Source organism: Netta rufina, assembly GCF_964035555.1.
Source record: "Netta rufina genome assembly, contig: SCAFFOLD_178, whole genome shotgun sequence".
NCBI lineage: Eukaryota > Metazoa > Chordata > Aves > Anseriformes > Anatidae > Netta > Netta rufina.
The window spans coordinates 1-22800 of record NW_028168893.1 but is presented as its reverse complement, the minus strand read 5'-3'; the positions used below and the strand labels follow the sequence as shown (position 1 = coordinate 22800).

The 22800-nt window shown below is 65.9% G+C and overlaps 3 protein-coding genes across 6 annotated transcripts; 2 read left to right on the top strand and 1 right to left on the bottom strand.

Moving 5' to 3' along the window:
• Positions 1–1280: 1280 nt before the first annotated feature.
• Positions 1281–3987, top strand: EIF3K (eukaryotic translation initiation factor 3 subunit K; the record flags this gene model as incomplete). The annotated part of the gene is made up of 8 exons (XM_084307125.1): positions 1281–1423; positions 2143–2241; positions 2322–2442; positions 2699–2773; positions 2876–2942; positions 3430–3507; positions 3589–3714; positions 3798–3987. 8 exons carry the CDS (start codon positions 1281–1283, stop codon positions 3827–3829), a joined length of 741 nt encoding a protein of 246 aa, XP_084163251.1. The 3' UTR covers positions 3830–3987.
• An 808-nt stretch (positions 3988–4795) lies between these two features.
• Positions 4796–19542, top strand: ACTN4 (actinin alpha 4). 4 transcript variants are annotated; one of them, XM_084307128.1, is made up of 22 exons: positions 4796–4971; positions 9558–9672; positions 9774–9893; positions 10706–10792; positions 10878–10965; positions 11225–11303; positions 11513–11594; positions 12292–12377; positions 13635–13727; positions 13818–14048; positions 14258–14405; positions 14948–15098; positions 15592–15700; positions 15769–15909; positions 15991–16173; positions 16267–16401; positions 16630–16809; positions 17050–17196; positions 17487–17567; positions 17875–17940; positions 18179–18337; positions 18424–19542. In XM_084307128.1, exons 1-22 carry the CDS (start codon positions 4825–4827, stop codon positions 18580–18582), a joined length of 2787 nt encoding a protein of 928 aa, XP_084163254.1. In that variant the 5' UTR covers positions 4796–4824; the 3' UTR covers positions 18583–19542. The 4 variants fall into 4 exon arrangements, with proteins under 4 accessions (XP_084163254.1, XP_084163253.1, XP_084163256.1 ...); XM_084307127.1 differs by lacking the exon at positions 12292–12377 and adding an exon at positions 11907–11992; XM_084307130.1 differs by lacking the exon at positions 17875–17940.
• A 576-nt stretch (positions 19543–20118) lies between these two features.
• ECH1 (enoyl-CoA hydratase 1) lies at positions 20119–22592 on the bottom strand (the record flags this gene model as incomplete). The annotated part of the gene is given in 10 exon segments (XM_084307126.1): positions 20119–20280; positions 20354–20504; positions 20811–20882; positions 20982–21052; positions 21237–21301; positions 21419–21467; positions 21568–21692; positions 22096–22184; positions 22410–22486; positions 22488–22592. Coding segments are annotated over 10 exon segments (909 nt in total), but the record flags the coding sequence as incomplete, so codon positions are not given.
• Positions 22593–22800: the final 208 nt, after the last annotated feature.

The window sequence follows — 22800 nt, the reverse complement described above, 5'->3', positions numbered from 1 at the left end:
GGGGGGCCACGTGGGGACGCCACCCTCCCCCAAAATGGGTATTTTTGGTGCTTCCCCCCCAAAATGCACGTTTTTGGGGTTCCCTCCCCAAAAAAGATTTTTTTAGAGCCCCCCCCAAATTAGAATTTTTTTTTGCCCCCCCAAAAATGGATTTTTTGGGGAGATCCCACCCCAAAATGCCCTATTTTTGGCTTCCCACCCCAAAACGCACTTTTCCGGGGATTCCCCCCAAAAACGCCATTTTTCGCCCCCCCCCCCAAAATACATATTTTTTTGGGGTGCCCCCCCCCCCCCGTCACCTTGTAGACGTCCCCGTAGGTGCCCCCCCCGAGGCGCTGCAGGAGCTCGAAGTCCTCCTGGGGGTCGCGGGCGGCGATGCGCAGCAGCCGGGGGTCCATGGCGGGGCCCCCCCCGTGCCCCCCCCCCAAAAAAAAACCACTGCCCCCCCCAAAATCCACTGCCCCCCCCCCCTCCTCGCCCCCTGTCTCGGCGCGGAGCTGCGGGACCCCCCCGGCCCCCCGGCCCCACAAGGCGCCGCGCGGCGGAAGGGGAAACTGAGGCACGGCCCCCCGGGGGGGGCAAACCACAGCGAGGGGCGGGACCAGTACGCACCAGTAAGGCACCAGTACAGCCCCAGTAGCAGCCTCCGGCACCCTTCCCCTTCCCATTTTGGCCCAGTTGTGGCCCCCCCTCCCAGTTTGGCACCAGTAAGGGCCCGCTTGACCTCGGTGACCCCCAGCAGGCTGCAGGGACACCACCAGTTTGTCCCAGTTTGTCCCAGTATGACCAATCCTGCGCCCAGTGGAGTCCCCACGCTGTGTACTGGGCCCAGTTTGGCCCAGTTCCTCCCAGTACGAGCCCCCTCCCCGTAATGTGGGTGTGCTTTGACCTTCGTCTACCTCCAGTTTGGCCCAGTCTGACCCAGTTTGGCCCAGTCTGACCCAGTTCAAACCAGTTTGACCATTTTGAACCAGTTTGACCCAGTTTGATCGAGTCTGCCCCAGTTTGAATCATTTCATCCCAGTTTGCCCCAGTTCGGCCCAGTTCAGCCCTATTGACCCAGTTTGACCCAGTTCAGCCCAGTTCCCCCCAGTTCAATCCCGCGCCGTGACCGGGAGGGGGCGCCCGGCTGGTGGGCGTGGCCTGGGCACGTGGGCGTGGCCACCGCAGAATGGGCGTGGCCATGGGCGCGGAGGGCGTGGCCACGGCCTATTTCCCGCCAACTTCCGCGCCTGCGCGGCGCCCCGTGGTCCTCCGGCCGAGTCCTCCCCCTTCCCGCCATGCCCGGCGAGCGGCCCCGCCGGAAGCGGAAGCTGCCGCGACCGCCGGAGGAAGCGGGCTGGGAGCCAGCACTTCCGGCCGCCATGGCGCTGTTCGAGCAGATGCGGGCCAACGTCGGGAAACTGCTGCGGGGAATCGACCGGTACCGGCGGGGGGGGACCGGGGGGCGTGAGGGGGGGGCTTGGGGAGGGGGTTGGGGGGGAGTTGGGGTGTGGGGGGGGGCTGGGAGGGGGCCCTGGGGGGTCCTGGAGGGTCCTGGAGGGTTCCGGGGTCTCTGGGGGGGGAGGGGAGGGCCTGGAGAGGTGGGGGTGGGCCTGGGGGGGCTTAGGGGGTGTGGGAGGGGCTTTGGGGGATCCTGGGGGGATTTAAGGGGATTTGGGGGATTGGGAGGGGATTGGGGGGTGTGGGGAGTTTTTGGGAGGTCCTAAGGGGGTTCTGGGGGTCCTGGGGGGGGTTCTGGAGGGTTTGAGGGGATTTAAGGGGATTTAGGGGGGTCTGGGGGCTCTAGGGGGCTGAGGGTGTGTGGGGAGGGTTTGAGGGGTGTGTGGGGGGGTGAGGGGGTTCCCGGGGGGGTTCTGTGAGGTTTTTGGGTGGCGTTAAAGGGATCTGGGGGGGTTCTGGGGGATTGAGGGGATTTTGGGGGGGGTTCAGGGGTTGTTGGGGGTGTGGGGGAGGTTTAGGGGGGATTTGGGGCATTCAGAGGGGTTTTAGGGGAATGTTGGGGGGGGGTTCGAGGACTTTTCGGAGAACATAGCAGGTAGGGGGGATTCTGGGGGATTTTTTTATTGGGGGGGGCACAGCCCGGTGGTCCCAGAGCCCCCCCTTAACAGCATTTCCCCCCCCCCCCCCCCCCCCCCCCAGGTACAACCCCGAGAACCTGGCCACGCTGGAGCGCTACGTGGAGACGCAGGCCAAGGAGAACGCCTACGACCTGGAGGCCAACCTGGCCGTGCTCAAGCTGTGAGCCCCGAAACCCCCCAAAAACCCCCCAAAACGTCCCCAAATCCCCCCCTCCACGCTGACAATGCCCCCCCCCACAGGTACCAGTTCAACCCGGCCTTCTTCCAGACGGCGGTGACGGCGCAGATCCTGCTGAAGGCGCTCACCAACCTGCCCCACACCGACTTCACGCTCTGCAAGTGCATGATCGACCAGGCCCACGTATCCTTGGGGGGCGTTAATTAATTGGGGGGGGCTCTTTTAATTATTTTTTCGTGGGGGGCACAAGAAACGGGGGCGTCGAGCCCAACCCCCAGCACTTGAAGCCTTGGGGCTTTTCCCTGCCTCTTTTCTCCACTTTCTTGAGGTGAAACCCCGAAAATGGACGTTTTCGGGGAAATAAAGGGCAGGGGGTGTCTTTTTATTTTGGGGGGGGGGACACGAACGGCTCTGCTGTTCTCCTTGACCCCCCCTGCAGCAGGAGGAGCGGCCGATCCGGCAGATCCTGTACCTGGGGGAGCTGCTGGAGACCTGCCACTTCCAGGCCTTCTGGGTGAGCCCCCCCTCATAAAAAAAAAAAAACAACAATTTGGGGCTTTAATTGGGTTCGTTTCATTAATTTGGGTTTATTTTATCCCCCCCCTTCCCTCGGCAGCAAGCCCTGGATGAGAACATGGAGCTGCTGGACGGGATCGCCGGCTTCGAGGACTCCGTGAGGAAGTGTCAGTGGGGGGGGGGGATTTTGGGGGACTTTGGGGATTTTTTGGGGGGGGTTTAGGGCTTTCTGGGGGGGCTTTGGAGATTTTTGGGAAGATTTGGGGGTCTCTGGGGCTTTCAGGAGGGGTTTTGGGGCTTTTGAGGGGGCTTTTAGGGGCGGGTTGGAGGTTTGGGGAGGGATCTGGGGGGGATTTGGGGATTTTGGAAGGGGTTTGGGGGCTTTGGGTGTTTGGGGGGCCTTAAGGGCTTTTTTGGGGGGCTGTGGGCTTTTGGGAGGGGTTTGGGCGACTTTGGGGGTGTTTGGGAGGGATTTTGGTGACTTTGTGGGGTTTGGGGCTTTTGGGAGGGGTTTGGGGGAGATTTGGGGCACTTTTTGGGGGTCTTTGTGCCATGGGGGTTGATTTCGGGCTTTTTTGGGGGGGTCTCTGTGCCCCTGGTGGCCAATTTGGGTTATTTTTGGGGCTGTTCCTGCTGATTTCCCACCCCCCGCAGTCATCTGCCACGTGGTGGGCATCACCTACCAGCACATCGACCGCTGGCTGCTGGCCGAGATGCTGGGCGACCTCTCGGGTAAGGCAGCTTACAGGGGGGGTCGGGGGGGGTTTTATGAGGGGGGGGGCGCAGCCGGTGACCCCCCCGGCCCCCCCCCAGAGGCGCAGCTGAAGGTTTGGATGAGCAAATACGGCTGGAGCGAGGCGGAGGCCGGGCGGGTGCTGATCTGCAGCCAGGAGGAGAGCGTCAAACCCAAAAACATCGTGGAGAAAATCGACTTCGACAGTGGGTGCAGGCGAGGGGGGGGGCGCAAAAAGGGGCCCCCCCGCCCCCCTGTAACCCTCCCTCTCTGTTCTGCCCCCCCCCAGGTGTCTCCAGCATCATGGCGTCGTCACTCTGAGCCCCCCCTGCTCCCCCCGTCGGGTTTTAATTGAGTTAATTGAAATGGAGTTGATTAAAGGAGAGGGAGAGAAACGGCTCCGTGCTGCTTGGGGGGGGGGTCATGGAAGGGAGGGGGCTCATGAATACTAATTAATACATGTAATTAATATTAATACACACTTCTGGTGAATATTAATTATGTGAGGGGGTTGGGGACGCACCTACATAATTAATATTAATGAGCTCTGCGATGTAATGAGGCTGAGCTGGGGGCTCAGCACCCCCTGATCCCCTCCATTAATGTTACTTATAATTAAAAGGAGAGTTAATTGAGGGGGGAGGACATTCTGCTATATGAATATATAGCTCAGCTCCCTCTCCACTTGTAGCTCATTAATATTAATTGTAATTAAAAGGAGAGCACTGATACTGCTGGGGTGGGGGGCCACGCCCCCTGCATGAATATTAATGAGCTCACTGGTGTATTAAAGCCTGGGTGGGAGGGGTCTCAGCCCCTCCCTCTCATTAGCATTAATTATCTTTAAGATTAGAGCCTCATTAATCACAGTAATGAAGCTGGAGGTGAAGGGCCCGCCCACCTCATTAATATCAATGACGTCCATATTAGGAAATGGGCGGGGCTAGGGTGGAGTCGACGACGGGTGGGCGGTGTGGAGACGGTGGGGGCGTGGCCTCAATCTGGGGGGCGGGGCTGGAGACCGGTGGGGGCGTGGTCTCGGTCTGGGAGACGTGTGGTGGGTGGGGCGAACGAGAGGGGCGTGGTCTCAACATGAGGGGGCGTGGCCTCGGTGTTGGAGGCGTGGCAGGGCGAGACGGGCGTGGACGGAGCAGTAGCCTGAGGGGGCGTGGTCTCACCCAGAGGGGGCGTCGCTCCAGCCCGTACGGGGGCGTGTCCTCGGTCGGGGGGCGTGGCGCGGGGCTGTGGCGCATGCGCGGTGCGGGGCGGGGGCGCAGAGCCGTCGGCGCGGCGGCGGGAGCGCGCGGGGGGCCGCCATGGTGGATTACCACAGCGCCGCGCAGCCCTGCCCTTACCCCGGCGGCGGGCCCGGGGCCGGCCCCGACGGCGATTACATGGCCCAGGAGGACGACTGGGACCGGGACCTGCTGCTGGACCCCGCCTGGGAGAAGCAGCAGAGGAAGGTGGGGGCGGCGGGGGGGGCTTGGGGGCGTTTGGGGGGACTTGAGGGGTTTGGGGGCGTTTAGGGGGGTCTTGAGGGAGCTGGGGGGGGACCTAAGGGTTTTAGGGGGTGTTTAGGGGGGATTTGGGGGGACTTCAGGGGGACTTGAGGGGTTTGGGAGGGATTTAGGGGGCTAGGGGGAGAATTGAGGGGGGCTTCAGGGGTCTTGGGGGCTGGGGGGGACTTCAGGGGGACTTAAGGAGTTTAGGGGGGGTTTAGGGGGCCCTAGGGGAGTTGAAGGGGGTTTGGGGGGATTTAAGGGGTTTTTGGGGGGCGTTGGGGGAGAGCTGAGGGAGGCTTGAGGGGTTTAGAGGGGATTTGGGGGGTGTTGAGGGGTTTGGGGGGTCTGGGGGAGAGCTGAGGGGGGTTTGGGGGGAGTTGGGGGGCAGCTGAGGGGGGTTTGAGGGGTTTTGGGGGGGCTTGGAGGGAGTTTGAGGGGTTTAGAGGGGAGTTAAGGGGGACTTGAGGAGTTTGGGGGGGGCTGAGGGGAGTTTGAGGGGTATTGGGGGGCTTAGGGGGGACTTGAGGGGGGTTTGGGGGGAATTCGAGGAGTTTGGAGGGAGTTTGGGGAAGTTTGGGGGGGTCTCTGGGGGTGTTTGGGGAGGGTAGGATTGTGAGGGGGGGTCTTTGGGGGGTGTCAATAATAGGGGGAGTTTTGGGGGGGTCTGGAGGTCCCCCGCTGTTTGGGGAGGGGCTGGGGGGGGGTCCAGAGGGAGCCCCCCCAAACGAAGTGTGGTTTCGGGGGGTCTGGAGGGACCCCTATAGTTTGGTCTGGAGCCCCCCGCGCTGTGGGTCTGTCGGGGGGGCGTTTTGGGGTCCTTATGGGGCGGGGGGGGGGAACACCGGGGCGAGGAAGAGGAGGAGGAGGAAGAGAGCGCTCTGCCCGCAGGGCAGCGCCTGCTAATTACGGGGCGAGCGCTAATTACGAGCGCTAACGCCCCGCTCCTCGCCCCGTAACGCCCAGGGTCGCTGACTTTGGGGTGGGGGGGGGCGCGTGGTGTCTTAATTACCTTAATTACCGCTCCCCGTGAGGGGGTTTCGGGGCCGGAGGAACTCTGCGGGACCCCCCCAGGACCCCTCTGCGCTCCCCATTTTTTGGGGGGGGGGCTTTTTTTTTTTTTTTGGGTTGGGGGGCTTTTTTTGGGGTGGGGGGGGAGCGGCGGCGGCGGCCGGATTCTTGGTCCCGCTCCAAGGGCAAACATCCGGCCCCGGGAAAACAGCTCGGGGGGGCCGCCGGTTCCCGTCCCGACCCTTTTATTATTTTTGGGGAAAAAAAACCCTGTTTCTGCCCTTTTGGGTCGTACGGGGCCAGGGCCGGTGTTTGGGGGCGGCAGAGCCGAGGGGGGGGGGCTCATCGTGGGTTTAGGATGGGGTGAAAGGGGTGGAAATGGGGTGTGGGGCCCCAAAATGGGTTTGGGACAGGAACCTGGCTGTGGGGACAGGGAGGGGGAGCGGGGATTTGGGGTTTGTGGGATGGGGTTGGGGTTTGGGAGCTGGGATTGGGGTTTGGGAGCAGAAACAGGGGCTCGGGAACTGGGATTAGGATTGGGAGCTGAGATTGGGGATCAGGAGCTGAGATTGGGGTTTGTGGGTTGAAATAGGGACTCGGGAGCTGAGATTGGGGCTCACAAACTGGGATTAGAGTTCACAAACTGGGATTAGAGTTCACAAACTGGGATTGGGACCCCTAAACTGGGACTGGGGCTCGGGGCTTCCAGCCGGGCACTTTTCCGTCCCCCAAACCCCCTCCGTGCCCCCCGTCCCGTGCCCCCCGCTGCCCAACGGGGCCGATCCCAGTCCCGATCCCAGTCCCGGGCCGGGGCCGTGCCCGGAAGGCGGCGGCTCCGTGACTCAGCCCCGCAGGTGAGGCCGAAGCCGCTCCTCCTCCTCCTCCTCCTCTCCTCCTCTTCCTCCTCCTCCTCCTCCTCGGCGAGCCTCCGGCCTAATAAGGGCAAAGAATGAGGGGAATCTGGGCCCGCGCTGTCCAGCGGCAGCAAATTAACGGGGAAAACATAAAAAAAAAAAAAAGTTTTTAAAAAAACACCAAAAACATTAAAAAAAAACTCAGCAAACAGCCACGGAAACGCCAGCACCCTGCGGCCCGGAGCACAGCGGGGGGGTCCGGTGCCCTGAGTGAGCTCCACCTGCACGCCGAGCCCCAAATCCACCTGGTTTTTACCCAAAAAGCCCTCGTTTGTCCCGTTTCCTCCCCCGGAGCCGCTCCTCGAAGGCGATCCCGGCCGGGAAGTGCCCCCCCCGTGTGCCCCCCCCCAGGGCTGTGTTTGGGCTCCTCGACATCAGAGAGCGGCCGCTAACGAGCTTCCTGCCCTAACGAGGGAAAAGGAGCCGGAACCCTAAAAACGGCCGCTTTCGGGCGGAAAAACACCCGCGGGGGGCCCGGCCCCCACCCGGCGCCGCCGACGGGGCAAAGTCCGGGCCCTGCGGAGGTGCGGGGCCGGGAGGGCCGAAAGGGGCCAAAAAGGGACGTTTTGGGGACAAAAGGCACATTTTGGGGCCAAAGGGCGAGAAGGGCCCGCTTTGGGACAGAAAGGCACATTTTGGGTGAAAAGGGGCGAGAAGGGCCCGCTTTGGGGACAGAAAGGCACATTTTGGGGTGAAAAGGGGCGAGAAGGGCCCGCTTTGGGGACAAAATGGGCCAAAAGGGCCTGCTTTGGGGCCAAAGGGCAAGAAGGGCCCACTTTGGGGCCAAAAAGGGACGCTCTGGGGACAGAAAGGCATATTTTGGGGTGAAAAGAGGCGAGAAAGGCACACTTTGGGGCCAAATAGGCCTGCTTTGGGGCGAGAAGGGGTGAGAAAGCGCTGCTTTGGGGCCAAAAGGGGCCACTTTGGGGCCAAAAAAGCTTTCTTTGGGGCCAAAAGGGGTGAGAAGGGCCCACTTTGGGGCCAAAAAAGGGCTGCTTTGGGGCGAGAAGGGGTGAGAAGGGGCCAAAAGGGGCAACTCTGGGGCTAAAAGGGGCAAGAAGGGTTCACTTTGGGGCCAAAAAGTGCCAGTTTGGAGCAAGAAGGGGCCAAAAGGGTCCACTTTGGGGCCAGAAGGGCCCACCTGGAGGCGAGAAGTGGCCAGTTTGGGGCCGAAAAGCGCCGTTTTGAGGCAGTAAGGCCCAGCTTTGGGGCCAAAAGCTGCCGCTTTGGGTCAGGACGGGGCTGGGTGCTCCTGTCCTCAGCGGGGCCGGGGGGGGGCCACACAATGCCCGGGGAGGAAATGCCAGCAGCGCCGGCGGAATTGCCTGTTTTTAGCAGATTTTGATCCCAAAGCCTCTCCGGGGTGGTTTTTGGGCAGCTTTTGGCTGTTTTCTGCCCCTCCTCGGCTGTTTCTGACCCGCACCTTGCAGGATCGGAGGCGCCCGGTTAAGGCCGGGCTCCGCTTCCCCTTTGAGGCTGTCCTGCGGTTTTTTAGGGTTTTTTATTTCCCTTTTTTCTTTTTTTAGCAGCTGCCTGCGGGTTCTGCCTGGCTCCCTCCTCCTCCTCCTCCTCCTCCTCCACGTGCCGTGCTCTCTCAGTGCCGACCCCACGGGGTTTTGGGGCCAAAACTTTGGGGTTTTGGGGCTGAGGCTTTGGGGTTTCGGGGCCAAAGTTTTGGGGTTTTGGGGCTGCCACCTGTGGGGTTTTGGGGCCATGGCCGCAGGGTTTGGGGGTCGATCCCTGCAGGTTTTTTGGCACCATAGCTGCGGGGTTTGGGGGCTGATCCCCGCGGGGTTTTGGGGCTGATCCCCGTGGGGTTTGGGGGTCACCCCTGCGGGGCTTCTGGGACCATGGCTGTGGGTTTTTTGGGGCCGCCACTGCAGGATTTTGGGGCTGTCCCCCGCAGGCTTTTGGGGCGGCCACCGCAAAACCCCCAAATCCGCGGTTTTCTCCCGGGAGGGGTTTTCTTTCCTCCGTGCCGAGGAGGAACACGCCCGGCCCTGGGAGCTGCCGGCGGCTTGGCAGGAGCTCGGCAGCGCCCCTGGGGCCGTGCCAGGACATTTTGGGGCCGTTCCAGAGCATTTTGGGGCCGTGCCAGAACCCGTGGGGCCGTGCCCGGCGTCGCGGCGGACCCAGGCGTGCCCGCTCCTCCCCGTCCCGTAATCACGCTGATGGGGAACGGGGGGGGTCCCGGGGGGGTCCACGTCCTCCCCACGGCCCGGAGCTGCTTATCGGGCGGGTTAATGAGGCGCTGGCGTAACGAGGCCGGCCGCTAATTACCCCCCGGGCTGCCGGCGGCCGCGCAGGAACCGCGCGTGGGACGGGGCCGAGGCCCCAGAGGGACGGAGGCCGGGCCTCCAGGAGCTCGTTTTGGGGCAAAAAGGGGAAGGGGAAGGCACCTCAGCATCCCCTGGCACCGAGAGCTGCGTTTTTGGGGCACTTTCCGCCTTTTTGGAGCCTCTTTCCCTCTTTGAAGCAGTCCCCGGGAGGTTGATCAGGATGGCCCCAAATCCCCCCAAAATCGCTCCCGCCCCGGCCGTGCCCCGCAGCACGCTGTGGGGGGCTCGTCCTCGGGATGAGGGGGTCTGGGGGGGGTCCTGACGCCCCCCCCCCCCCCCTTGGCAGACCTTCACGGCGTGGTGCAACTCCCACCTGCGCAAGGCCGGCACGCAGATCGAGAACATCGACGAGGATTTCCGCGACGGCCTCAAGCTCATGCTGCTGCTGGAGGTGATTTCAGGTGAGCCCCCAGCTTCCCGACCTCCTTTTTGTTTGATTCATGGGGGGGGGACGCTGCTGGAAGCCCCCCCCCCCCCCTTATTACCGGCGTTTCCTCCGCAGGGGAGCGGCTGCCGAAGCCGGAGCGGGGCAAGATGCGGGTGCACAAAATCAACAACGTCAACAAAGCCCTCGACTTCATCGCCAGCAAGGGCGTCAAGCTGGTCTCCATCGGGGCTGAAGGTGGGTCCGGGAGCCCCCGAGCCCCCCCGGGAGCCCCCGAGCCCCCCAGGAGGGGTTGAGCCCCCCTGGGAGAGGTTGAGCCCCCCAGGAAGGGGTCATTGGGGGTCCCCTCGGGCCCTTCTCTGGCCCTGCGGGGCCATAAACGCCGTGGGGGCAGGAGGGTTGGAGGCTGTGCAGCCTCCCCCCGCGCTCGGGGCTGTTTTGGGGCTGTTGCCCAACGTTTGGGGCTCGGCAGGACCGGCTCGGTGAGGAGCCGGCCCCGAAAGCGCCGCGGGGGAGCCCCGGTGCCGGGCTGGAGCCCTGCGGGGGGATCCCTGCCTTCGAGGCTCGGCCCCAAAACGCAGCCCCGTGAATTCCCTGCACCGTTTGAGGCTCTCCCCGGGGAGCTGTGACAGCTTCAGCCCCAAACCCCTGCGGGGAGCCGAGCTCTCCCCCCTTTGGCTGCCCCAGCAGCCTCTCGCACAGCCCCACGGCCCCTTTTGGGATCCGCTCGCTGCCGGCAGACCCCGAGGCCGACCCCGCAGCTCCGGCGGGGATTTCTCAGCCCTTTCGGCCCCGTTTGGCAGGCGCTGGCCCTGCCGAGCCAGTCGGGGGAGCAGCGGGGCTCTGGCTTTGAAGTCCCCGCTGCCCGGCAGCGCTGCGTGTCCCGGCGGGGGCCACGGTGCCCGGGCACGCTGGCAGCAGCCACAGCCCCGCGCCGGCATCCCCGACGCCTGCTGGAGGCGTTTTGGGGCTGGGTTTGGGGGGATCCCGAGCCCCCAGCCCGTCGAGGGGGGGGCTGAGGGGTTTGTTTCTCCCCTCCCGGCTCGCAGAAATCGTGGACGGCAACGCCAAGATGACGCTGGGCATGATCTGGACGATCATCCTGCGCTTCGCCATCCAGGACATCTCGGTGGAAGGTGAGGGCAGGGCCCTGGGGGGCCCTGGGGGGCTGGGGGGGGCACGGGGGGGGCTGCACCGAGCTGACCCTGCCCCCGTTTGCAGAGACCTCGGCCAAGGAGGGCTTGCTGCTGTGGTGCCAGAGGAAGACGGCGCCCTACAAGAACGTCAACGTGCAGAACTTCCACATCAGGTGCCCCCCGACGGGGTTTGGGGCCACCCCAAAATAGTGGCAGAGCCCCGAGGGGGGGGACACGGCTCGTGCGTGTCCTCGGGAACGTCCCCCCCCTCCTCCAGGCTGCCTTTCCTCTGGGATTTGGGGGGCTCCAGGGGATCAGAGGGGCTCCTCTCGGCCCCGCTGCCATTCAGGGGGGAGCAGGGGGTGGGCGAGGGTCCCTGGGGGGCGCGGAGGCGGCGCGGTGCTGACCCCCCCTCGCTGTCCCCCCTCGCAGCTGGAAGGACGGCCTCGCCTTCAACGCCCTGATCCACAGGCACCGGCCGGAGCTCATCGAGTACGACAAGCTGAGGAAGGTGAAGCTCGGCCCCTTCCCCACCGCCCGGCCCCTTCCCCACCGCCCGGCCCCTTCCCCACCGCCCAGCCCCTTCCCCACCGCCCAGCCCCTTCCCCACCGCCCAGCCCTGCCCCTCCCCACCGCCCAGCCCCTTCCCTTCCCCTCCTGCCGGCACCGAGCCGTCGGCCACCAGCCCCGGGCGCCCCCCCAGCGTTTTTCTCTCCCCAGGACGACCCCGTGACCAACCTGAACAACGCCTTCGAGGTGGCGGAGAAGTACCTGGACATCCCCAAGATGCTGGACGCCGAGGGTAAGCGGCCCCGGGCGCGCGGGCGGCTGCGGCGCGGTGACTTTGGGCACGGACCGGCACCAAGAGAAGACCCCCGGACCCCCAGACCCCATCTTTTGGGGGCAGAAGACGCGTGCTGGCCCCAATCCGGGGCCGTGCAGCGTGGTGGGACGCTTTCACACCCTCTTGTGCCCCTGCAGGTGCCCCGAGGTGGCCGCTCTTCGGGACCCCAGCCCGGGGAGGAGCTGGCGGCCGAGCCCGGCGTGCTGAGCGGCTCCGTGCCGCCGCCGCCGCGCCCCCCCCTCAGCCTTAACCCCTCTCGTTCGCTTGCAGACATTGTCAACACAGCTCGGCCCGACGAGAAGGCCATCATGACCTATGTGTCCAGCTTCTACCATGCCTTTTCGGGGGCGCAGAAGGTACCGGCGGCGGCCGCCGGCCTCCCCGAGGCTCCCGCCCGCGCTCGGGCCCTTCTCTTTCAGCCCCCCCGCTGCTCTGGGAACCCGACCTCGGCTCGCTCGGGTCTAAAACCTCCTCATGCTGCCTGCCCTGCTGGTCCCAACGCCTCACCGGGGCGGCACCGAGCCCCACCAGGTTCCCCGAGGAGCCCCGGGGCCGGCACCAGGCGCTTGCTGCTCTCTCCGCCGCACGCTCCAGGGGCGCGAGGGCTGCGCTGCCGCTCCTTCAGCCTCTCTCCTCCCTCTCTCCCCCCGCGCAGATATTGTTGGCACTCTCAGGCCCGATGAGAAGGCCATCATGACTTACGTTTCCTGCTTCTACCACGCTTTCTCGGGTGCTCAGAAGGTGAGCTTGGCTTTTGGGGAGGGGGTCGCCCACTAACCCCGCACCTCCCGCGGCTGCTGCACGGCTTCCAGGCGGCCTCGGGGCGTCAGGCACCCAAAATTTGGGGAACCCCCGGGGAGAGGTGGTGTAAATCCGCCTCCCCACGAGGCACAGGGCTTGGGGAAGGGGCAGCCAGCCCCCAGCCTCATTAAGGGCCCCGCTTAACGAAGGAGCCTCGTTAGAGCAGGGCTTGGAGCTCGCCGCTTCCCTTCCCTCCTCACCCTCCAAGCCTCAGATTTCGTGTCAGACCCGAAACGCCGCCGCGGTGGAGCTCGGGGCAGGCCAGCAATTAACCACGCCGCGCTAATTAGAGGCTTCAGGCGACCAAATGAGCCTCCTGGGTGGCTCGGGGGGGGGCTGCTTGGCCAGCACGCGGACCCGTGGCCGCCGTGGGCACCTCGCGCCTCTCCCCCGAGGCTTTGCTGAGCTTTTTCCTCTCCTTTTAGCCTTAAGTTTTCCGCCTCTTTTTCCCCAGCTCTCTTTTTTTTTTGTTTTTTTGTTGTTTTTCTCCTCTTCCCGTCCCCCCCCCCCTCCCCGTAGACCCTCCTCACTCTTTCTGTCGGTGCCTGGCCTCCGCCTCCTCTTCCCGGACCCTTTCCCGTGCCCCGGGTTTGCTTTTCTGCCTCAGCCCGGTGCTCCTGGCGGGGGGGCTGCCCGCGGGGACGAGCAGAAGACCCCAGGACGGTGCCCAGAGGCCGGTAACGAGGCTGGAGGGGTGCTTGGAGGCCGTGGGGGTGCTTGGAGGCTGCTAACGGCCCCCCCGGGGCACTGCCAGGGGAACCAAGCACCAAAAAGTGCCCGGGGCTTGCGACTGCCGCAGCCACCGGCGCCTGCTTCGTGCCCAGCTCGTGGGACCCCCCTGGGGGGCTCCGGTTCTGCCCCCCCCCTAAACCACGAGGGGCGATGCCGGGGTTTTGCCCCGCTCCGTGCGGTGCCGGAGCCCCCGGGGTGGTGAAGGGGGGCTTCTGTTGGGGGTTGGGGGGCGCACCGGGCTCTGCTTACAGCTGGGGGGGCTCGGCGTGGGCATGGTTGTTCACTTTGGTGCTAAAAAGTGTGGATTTGGCTCTGACACAAAGCCAGCAGCGGGGTGGCAGCGAGGTGGCACCGCTCTGGGGCAGAGCTGGGTTGCGCTGTGAGGTAGGGGGGGGTTCTGCGGGTGGGGGCACCCCGACACGGTGGTCCCGGAGCCCCCCCCTCACCTCTGCTCATCCCCTGCAGGCCGAGACGGCGGCGAACCGAATCTGCAAGGTGCTGGCCGTCAACCAGGAGAACGAGCACCTGATGGAGGACTACGAGAAGCTCGCCTCCGACGTGAGCACGGGAGGGACCCCGGGGGGGGCTCCCCACAGCCCCCACACCCCCCAGCCCCGCTCACCGACCCCGTTTCCCCCTCCCCACCAGCTGCTGGAGTGGATCCGGCGCACCATCCCCTGGCTGGAGGACCGCAGCCCGCAGAAAACCATCCAGGAGATGCAGCAGAAGCTGGAGGATTTCCGCGACTACCGGCGCGTGCACAAACCCCCCAAGGTGCAGGAGAAGTGCCAGCTGGAGATCAACTTCAACACCCTGCAGACCAAGCTGCGCCTCAGCAACCGGCCCGCCTTCATGCCCTCCGAGGGGAGGATGGTGGCGGTGAGTGCCCGGGGGGGTGCTGAGCTCCGGGACCCCCCCCCCTGGGACGCCCCCGTCCCGCTGGGTGCTGCCGCGGGACCTGGAGCTGCTCCCAAAGGGGGTTTTGGGGTCGGGTTCCCCCTCTCCATGGAGCTGTGGAAGTGGGAGGCTCGCTCAGCCTGCCCTGACACCCCCCCCTCTGTGTTTTTGTGTGTGTGTGACCCCCCCAGGACATCAATAACGGCTGGCAGCACCTGGAGCAGGCGGAGAAGGGCTACGAGGAGTGGCTGCTCAACGAGATCCGGCGCCTGGAGCGCCTCGACCACCTGGCCGAGAAGTTCCGCCAGAAAGCCTCCATCCACGAGGCCTGGACCGAGGGTAGGTCCCAGGGGGGGGCCCAGGGGGTCCCAGCCCCCCCCTTCAGGGCAGAGGAGCCCCCCAAAAACCGGGCTCAGCCTCCTTAAAGCCTCCCCGTGCTGCTGGGAGCGCCGAGCCCATCACCGCCCTCCTCCAGAGGCTGCCATGCTCACACGTCCCCTGTTGCACCCAGCTGGACAAATTTGGCCGCTGTCCCGCCCCCACGACCCCCCCGGGGCAGCAGCTGTGCCCCCCCTCCCCGTAGCAAACACGTTAATCCCTTCCCAGCCCCGTTCTCACAGCTCGGGCTGGGAGCAGCAGCGAGCCTGGGGGCGTCGCGAGGCCGCTCCCGGTGGTGCCAGCTCGGTTTATTTCCTGGGGGGGGCACAAAAAACGAGATTGAAGGCGAGGAAGGTGGAGGAAGCCCCCGGTGGGGCCAGCAGAGCTCAGCCTCTGCCCCCCACCCGTGCTTCTGGGAGCCGAAGCAGCCCCCGGGGTGGGCAGGGGCAGTGCCTGGGTGTGCTGGGAGGGGGGGTCCCAGCGTTGTTGCCCCCCCCCCGCAGGCAAGGAGGCGATGCTGAAGCAGAAGGACTACGAGAGCGCCACGCTGTCCGACATCAAGGCCCTGATCAGGAAGCACGAGGCCTTCGAGAGCGACCTGGCCGCCCACCAGGACCGCGTGGAGCAGATCGCGGCCATCGCGCAGGAGCTCAAGTACGGACGGCTCCCGACGAGCCCCCGCCGAGCCCCCCCAGCCCCGCCGAGCCCCCCGGCCCCAAAACCTGGCCCACGGCACACCTCGGCACGGCCCCGGCCCCGCACAGTGCCCCTATTGTTCTGCCCGTCCCTTCCCCCTCGCGTTGCAGAATACCGTTATTGTGCGTGCGGCCAGGCAGCCCGGCTCCTTGCCCTTTTTTTTTTTTTTTTTTCACCCCCCCTCGCCTTTTTTTTCCCCTTCCCAGCCAGATAAACTCGCACACAATTAGTACACTGAGGGCCCGGGGCAGGGCGCCGCCGTCAATGCCGCCCTTATTCCCCGCGGCTGCCCCCTGCCCCCCGGGGGGGCTTTTCCCCAACCCCAGAGCCCCCTCCTGGAAATGGGGGCGGCGAGGGGGTGCCCAGCCCGTCCCCGAGGTGTGGGGAGGGCCACCTCCGTGTCCTCGTGTCCTGACCCTGCTTTTTCTTCCTCCCCCCCCCCCAAAAAAAGCGAGCTGGATTACTACGACTCGCCCAGCGTCAACGCGCGGTGCCAGAAGATCTGCGACCAGTGGGACGTGCTGGGCTCCCTGACCCACAGCAGGAGGGAGGCTCTGGAGGTAGGGCGGGGGCCGGGACCCCCCCAGGGGTCTCCCCCCAGCCTCCTGACGCCCCCCCGGCCCCGCAGAAAACAGAGAAGCAGCTGGAGACGATCGATGAGCTGCACCTGGAGTACGCCAAGAGGGCAGCTCCCTTCAACAACTGGATGGAGAGCGCCATGGAGGACCTGCAGGACATGTTCATCGTCCACACCATCGAGGAGATCGAGGTGTGGGGGCGCGGGGGGGGCTTCGTTGCCCGGCTACGCCCCCCCCGGAGCTGTCTCTGAGCTGGTGTCCCCGTCCCGCAGGGCCTCATCGCCGCCCACGACCAGTTCAAGTCCACCCTGCCCGACGCCGACAAGGAGCGCGAGGCCATCCTGGGCATCCAGCGCGAGGCGCAGCGCATCGCCGACTTCAACAGCATCAAGCTGGGGGGCAACAACCCCTACACCTCCGTCACCCCCCAGATCATCAACTCCAAGTGGGAGCGGGTGAGTGACCCCCCCCGGGGACGGGGGCGCCGCCTTGGGCTGGTCCCTGCCCCCCTGGGGGGGTTCCCAACGCTGCCCCCTCGCCCCTCGCAGGTCCAGCAGCTGGTGCCCAAGCGGGACCACGCTCTGCTCGACGAGCAGAGCAAGCAGCAGTCCAACGAGCACCTCCGGCGGCAGTTCGCCAGCCAGGCCAACATCGTGGGGCCCTGGATCCAGACCAAGATGGAGGTGAGGGCTCGGGGCCGTGCCCTCGTCCCCGGGGGGGGCTCGAGACAGAGCTGGGGGGGCTGGGGAAGGCAGAGCCGCCGTGCTGAGACCACCTTCAGCAGGGGTGAAAAATCCTGAGAGGAATCCCTCGGGGAAATCAGCCCGGCACCGGCAGTGCCAGGGGTCCCTGTGGAGCGGCTCCTGGTGTCCCCCCCACCTCACCCCGCTGGGTTTTGTGCCCCCCCCCAGGAGATCGGGCGCATCTCCATCGAGATGAACGGCACGCTGGAGGACCAGCTGAACCACCTGAAGCAGTACGAGCAGAGCATCGTGGACTACAAGCCCAACATCGACCTGCTGGAGCAGCAGCACCAGCTCATCCAGGAGGCGCTCATCTTCGACAACAAGCACACCAACTACACCATGGAGGTGGGTGCGCCCCCCCGCCGCCCCCCCGGCCTCGGGCGCGGAGCTGGGTGTGCCCGGTGCCACCCAAGGGTGCCCCGTCAGCGCCAGGGAGCGGTGACTCAGGGCTCGGCGGCTCCCAGCCCCTGCACCTCCCCGTGGCGGCCGCGGTAACGGCGTCCCACCGGGGGTGCCGGCTTCGTGGTGTGCTGGGACCCCCCCCCAAGGCCATTCTCACCCTGCTGTGCCCCCCCCTCCCCGCAGCACATCCGCGTGGGTTGGGAGCAGCTCCTCACCACCATCGCCCGCACCATCAACGAGGTGGAGAACCAGATCCTGACCCGCGACGCCAAGGGCATCAGCCAGGAGCAGATGCAGGAGTTCCGGGCGTCCTTCAACCACTTCGACAAGGTGCCGGCAGCCCCCACCCCCCCCCCCGCTGCCAAAACCTCCCCTTGGGGGACAGAGCTCGGCCACCGGCCCCCCCAGGGGCTGACGGGGGGCTCCCCGTCCCCCACCCCCTGCTGCTCGCCCAGAGGAGGGAGACCCCCAGGGTTCCTTTTCCCTGCTCTGATGCGGTGGGGGGAGCAGAGCCCTGCTCTCAGCCCCCCCCACTCCACTAACGGCATCTTTCCCTCCCCCTCTGCTCCTCTCCCTCCTCCAACGCCCCCCCCTGTGATGCTGGGACCCCCCCGGTGCAGGACCACGGCGGTGCCCTGGGCCCGGAGGAGTTCAAAGCCTGCCTCATCAGCCTGGGCTACGACGTGGAGAACGACAGACAGGTACCGAGCCCGGCCCGCGCCCCCCCCCTCCCCCGCCCTCCTTCCTCCTCTTCCTCCCCTCCTCCGTGCTCTTCCTCCTCTTCCTCCCCTGCTCCTGTGTCCGTGCTGGGTTTTCCTTTCCCTGCCCGCCGTGCTGGCGCCCGAACTGCCGCCGTTAACTCGATCTCTGCCTCTCTCCCCTCCTGCCCCTGCCCTGCCGCGTCTTCCTTCCTCCTCCTCCTCCTCCTCTTCCTCTGCACGCGCTGCCCTTCTCTGCCTTCCTCCTCTCCTCCTCCTCCTCCTCCTCCTCCTCCTCCTCGGGGAGTAGAAGCGCACGGGAAGCACGGACGCGGATGACTTCCGAGCTCTCCTCATCTCCGCGGGATGCAGCCTGGTAACGCTCTCTGCTCTCTTCTCCCTTTTATTTCCCCCCCCCCCCGTCCCTTTCTGGTCTTCTTCTCATCGCTGCGAGCCCCCAGGGCTCGGGGAAGGGGCTGGGGGGCACGAGGAGACCCCCCCCATAGCCTAAAACCAGGGCACGGCGCAGCCTCCAGCCCGGGGACTCGGTGGTGGGTGGTGGGGGGGCTCCGTGGCCGACCCCCCCCTGACCGCAGCCTCCCCCCCCCGTGCAGGGCGACGCCGAATTCAACCGCATCATGAGCCTGGTGGACCCCAACGGCAGCGGCAGCGTCACCTTCCAGGCCTTCATCGACTTCATGTCCCGCGAGACCACCGACACCGACACGGCCGACCAGGTCATCGCCTCCTTCAAGGTCCTGGCGGGCGACAAGGTGAGCGCCGCCCCCTCCCATAGCCCCGGGGGGGCCTCTCCTCGTGGCCGCTCCCCCCTTTTTCTCACCCTTTTTCCCCCCCCCAGAACTACATCACGGCCGAGGAGCTGCGGCGCGAGCTGCCCCCCGAGCAGGCCGAGTACTGCATCGCCCGCATGGCCCCGTACCGCGGCCCCGACGCCGCGCCGGGCGCCCTGGACTACAAATCCTTCTCCACCGCGCTCTACGGCGAGAGCGACCTCTGAGGCCGCCGCGGCTGCACCAAGCGCGGGCGCTTTGTCCCCCCCCCCTCCCCAATTTTATCCTCCCCCCCCCCCTCCCAGGGACACACACACACACACACAGGCACGAAGCCGCGGCCGGGGGGGGGGAGCCGGTTGTTGCCCACCTGACCTATGCAATGATTTTGGGGGGTTTTGTTTAATTTTATTTTTTTTTTGCCTCCCCCTCTTCCCTCTTTTTGCTCCGGGGGGGGCGCTTGGGGTTTCTCTGGGGGGGGGGGGGCAGCGGGGAGCCTCGAAGCGCCCAGCAGCTCAGACGGTTATTAATTTTTTTCTAATTTTATCCCTTTCTGGTGATTTTTTTTTTTTTTTCCAACTGGCCCAGGGCCCTCTCTGCTGTCACCCCCCCCTCTGTAGGAAGCAGAGCCCCCCCTCCTGCCCTGCCTCTCTTTAATTTATGCCTCTGTCGAGCAGAAATCCCCCCCCCCTCTGCACCAGCCGCCCTTTGGCACGTGCTCCCCCCCCCATTCCAGGTTCCCCCCCCCGGCTTCCCCTCGCCCTCTGCTCGAATTCCTCCGATTCCTGTTCAGAGCCAGGGGAAGCCCCCGGGGGGGCTGCTCCTTCCGCTCCCCCCCCCCCCAGCAACCCTCCCCCCCCATGGGGCCACTTTGGGGGCGCGGAGGCAGCGCCGGTCCCCCCCCCCTCTCCCCTTTTACACCCCCCCCCCCGCACCCTCCAGCCTTGGAGCAGGTTTTTCTGAGGACCAAAAATTAAGAAAAAAAAAAAGAAAAAAAATTAAAAAAAAAAAACCACCCCAACCCCGCACACAGAAGCTGATCTGTTCACACGGCAGCGCCCCCCAGCAGGTGCCGGTTTCCTTTGCGAAGGGACGGATTTCGGGATTTATTGTATAAATTTATCTTCACCTCGCAGCATTCTCCGGCCGGTTTCTCTTTTTCTCATGTAATTAAAAGATTGCTCAGACCTGGCCTCACGCCGCTTCCTTGCCCCAGTCCCCCAAAAATGCCTCCCTGTCCCCCCCACGCCCCCATTGGGGGACCCCAAAGCCCAAGGGGCACCGCTGTGTCCCCACGTAACCCCCTTCTGGGCCCTGATAAGCACCAGTCCGTGCCAGTAAACACCACTGTGCCGCAATAAACCCAGCCTTTGGACCCAATAAACGCCACTTTTCCCCCAAACAGCTCCATGTCATCACGTCCCTGCCCTTTGGGACCCGCTAAAGCCCCGAATCCCAACAGCCACGGCCGTGTCACCACGTACCCACCCTTTGAGGCCCCATGAAGCCCCCTGCACCCTCTGTGGGATCCTAAATCCACCCGTCTGGCTCCATAAACACCTCCGTGCCCCCATAAGCCCCCTTTGGGACCCCATAAACCCCGCTCTGTCCCCACAGCCCCCTCAGTGACCCCATACACCTCCCATTTGTGGCCCCATAACCCCGTCCCATGTCCCACTGGGTCACCCTGTCCCTATCCACCCCCTCTGCGCCCCCATCCACCCCACTGCAGCCCCCCCCCGGGGCTGAGGAAGGACACGGGCTGGGGGCGCAGCCGGGTTTATTACGGGGTGGGGGCCGCACCGACCCCACAGCCGCCCCTACAGCTTGGCGTAGGCGACGTCCTCGGGGCGCTTCTTCTCCATGGCCGCCTGCGCCGACTTGAGGATGTCGTCGGTCTGCAGCATGCTCATGTTCCAGGCGGCCTGGGCACGGGGACGGGGTCAGGGGGACGGGGACGGGGTTTTGGGGATTGGGGGGGTCTGGGGGGCGCCTCACCATGAAGCGGAGCCCTTCGGGGACGGGGTGGTCCCGCGAGTACAGCAGGTTCACCTTGGTGCCCTGCACGGCCACCGGGCTGCGCGCCGCGATGGAGGCCGCCAGCTCCAGGGCGCCCTGCAGCAACGCCGCCCGGTCCGGGAACACGCGGCTGGGGGCAGAACGGGCTGGGATTGGGATTGGGATTGGGATTGGGATTGGGATTAGGGTGGGATGGGATTGGGGTGGGGATGGGATGGGGACAGGGAGGGGATGGGATTGGGATTGGGATGGGAGGGGATGGGATTGGGAGGGGATTGGGGTGGGGAGGGGATGGGGAGGGGAGGGGATGGGATGGGATTGGGATTGGGATTGGGATTAGGATGGCGACAGGGTCGGGATGGGGATGGCAATGGGGCTGGGGACAGTGTGGGCCCCCCCACCGTGCCCCCAGCCGCCCCCCGGGGCCGCCCCTCACCTCACCAGGCCGCAGCTCCGCGCCTCGGGGGCCATCATCTTGCGGGCAGTGAAGGCCAGCTCGTTGACGAGGCTGGGGGGGGACACAGGGGGGTGACGTGGGGTCCCCGCGAGGTCCCCACACGGGATTTGTGTCCCCCCCCCCCCCCCACCCCCCCAACCCCCCCCTCACCTCTGGTTGCCCACGATCTTCGGGAGGCGCTGCAGGGTGCCCACGTCAGCCGCCAGCCCGATGTCCACCTCCTGCGGGGACGGGGAGGTGAGGGGACATCGTGGGGACACGGGGGACATGGGGGACATCATAGGGACATGTGGGACACAGGGGGTGGCACGGGGACATCCGAAGGCCACCAGGAGCCGGCTGAAGGTCCCCGGGGCCAACTGGGGGGGGGTCTCCGGGGCCACCCCAGGGCCCCCCCGCACCCACCTTCACCTGGAACCAGGCGTCCTCGGTGCAGTAGCGGATGTCGCAGGCGGAGATGAGGTCGACGCCTGCCGAAAAAAGACCCCGGGGGTCCACGATGGGGCCCCCTGGCCCTGTGTGACCCCCCCCCCCGGCCCCGTGTGTCCCCCCCCAACCCTGTGTCCCCCCCCCGTGTCCCCACTCACCTGCCCCGATGCAGGCTCCGTGCACGGCCGCGATCACCGGCTTGGGGCACTGCGGGGGAGATGGGGGGGGATTAGGGGATGGGGGGGGGGATTAGGGGATGGGGGGGGGGGTGTTTGGGGCCGGGGGGTGTCCCGGGGGGGGCTCCCACCTTCTCCAGCACCGAGAAGCTCTCCTGGTACTGGCGGATTTTCTGCTGCAGCTGCCAGGCTCTGCGCGCCGCGTCCTCACCCCCCACCGCCAGGAACTCGCTGCCCATCTCCACCAGGTCGATCCCTGGGGGGGGCACCACCCCCCCCCCCCCACCCCCCCGTGGGGTTCAGGAGGGGCCGGACCCCTCCCTGAGCCCCCCCAGACCCCCCCTTCTCTTCTCCCCCCCCCCCCCCCCCAAGCTGGGCTTGAGCATGGCCTCGCTGCTGAGATCCCCTAAATCAGGCAAAACGGCCCCCAAAACTGCTGGGGGGGGGGGGTCCTGGAGATTGGGGGGGGGGCACCCAATTGGGGGAGGGCACCCAGTGAAGTCGGGGGGATCCCCAATAAAGGGGGGGGGCACCCAGTGAAGGGGGGATCCTAAATAAAGGGGAGGGGCACCCAATGAAGTTGGGGGGGGGCACCCAATGAAGGGGGGGGGCACCCAATAACGGGGGGGGGCACCCAATAACGGGGGGGGGTCTCCCACCTGCCGTGAAGATCTTCCCGGCCCCCGAGATGACGACGGCGCGGCAGGAGGGGTCCTGGGCAATGCCCTGGAAGCACTCCACCATCTCCCTGGGGGGGGGGAAAACGACCCCCGGGGGGGCAGATAAACCAATGGGAGGGCAAATAACCCCTGGGGGGGGGCAAACAACCCCCTGGGGGGGGCAGATAGACCCCTTGGGGGGGGGCAGATAGACCCCTGGGGGGGCAGATAGACCCCTGGGGGAGCAGATAACCCCCGGGGGGGGGCAGATGAAGCTCCCGGGGGGGCAGATAACCCCCGGGGGGGGGCAGTACCTCCAGAAGGCGCTGTTCATGGCGTTGCGCTTGTCGGGGCGGTGCAGCTCCACGTGCAGCACGTGCTCGCGGGGGGGGGGTCACGCGCAGGGTCTCAAAGGGGCGCTCCTGGGGGGGCGTTGGGGGCGCCCCCCCCCCCCGCCACCGCCTGCGACGCCATCGGCCGGGCCAACAGGCGGAGAGCTGGGGGGGGTGGGGGGGTAAGGGAGGGGCTGGGGAGGGACTGGGGGGAACTGGGGGGCAATGGGAAGGGGTCGGGGGACAGTGCGAGGGGGCTGGGAGGCACTGGGATGGGACTGGGGAAAATGGGGTGCACTGGGACCCACTAGGGGGGGTGAAAGGGGGCACTGGGGAGCGACTGGGGGCAACTGGGGTGGGACTGGGGGCACTG

Coding starts and splice junctions, on each gene's coding strand:
- ACTN4 (XM_084307128.1), top strand. CDS start 4,825: ATGGTGGATTACCACAGCGCCGCGCAGCCCTGCCCTTACCCCGGCGGC. Junction 10,793..10,877: donor CCAGGACATCTCGGTGGAAG/GTGAGGGCAGGG, acceptor CCCCGTTTGCAG/AGACCTCGGCCAAGGAGGGC. Junction 16,402..16,629: donor GGATCCAGACCAAGATGGAG/GTGAGGGCTCGG, acceptor GCCCCCCCCCAG/GAGATCGGGCGCATCTCCAT.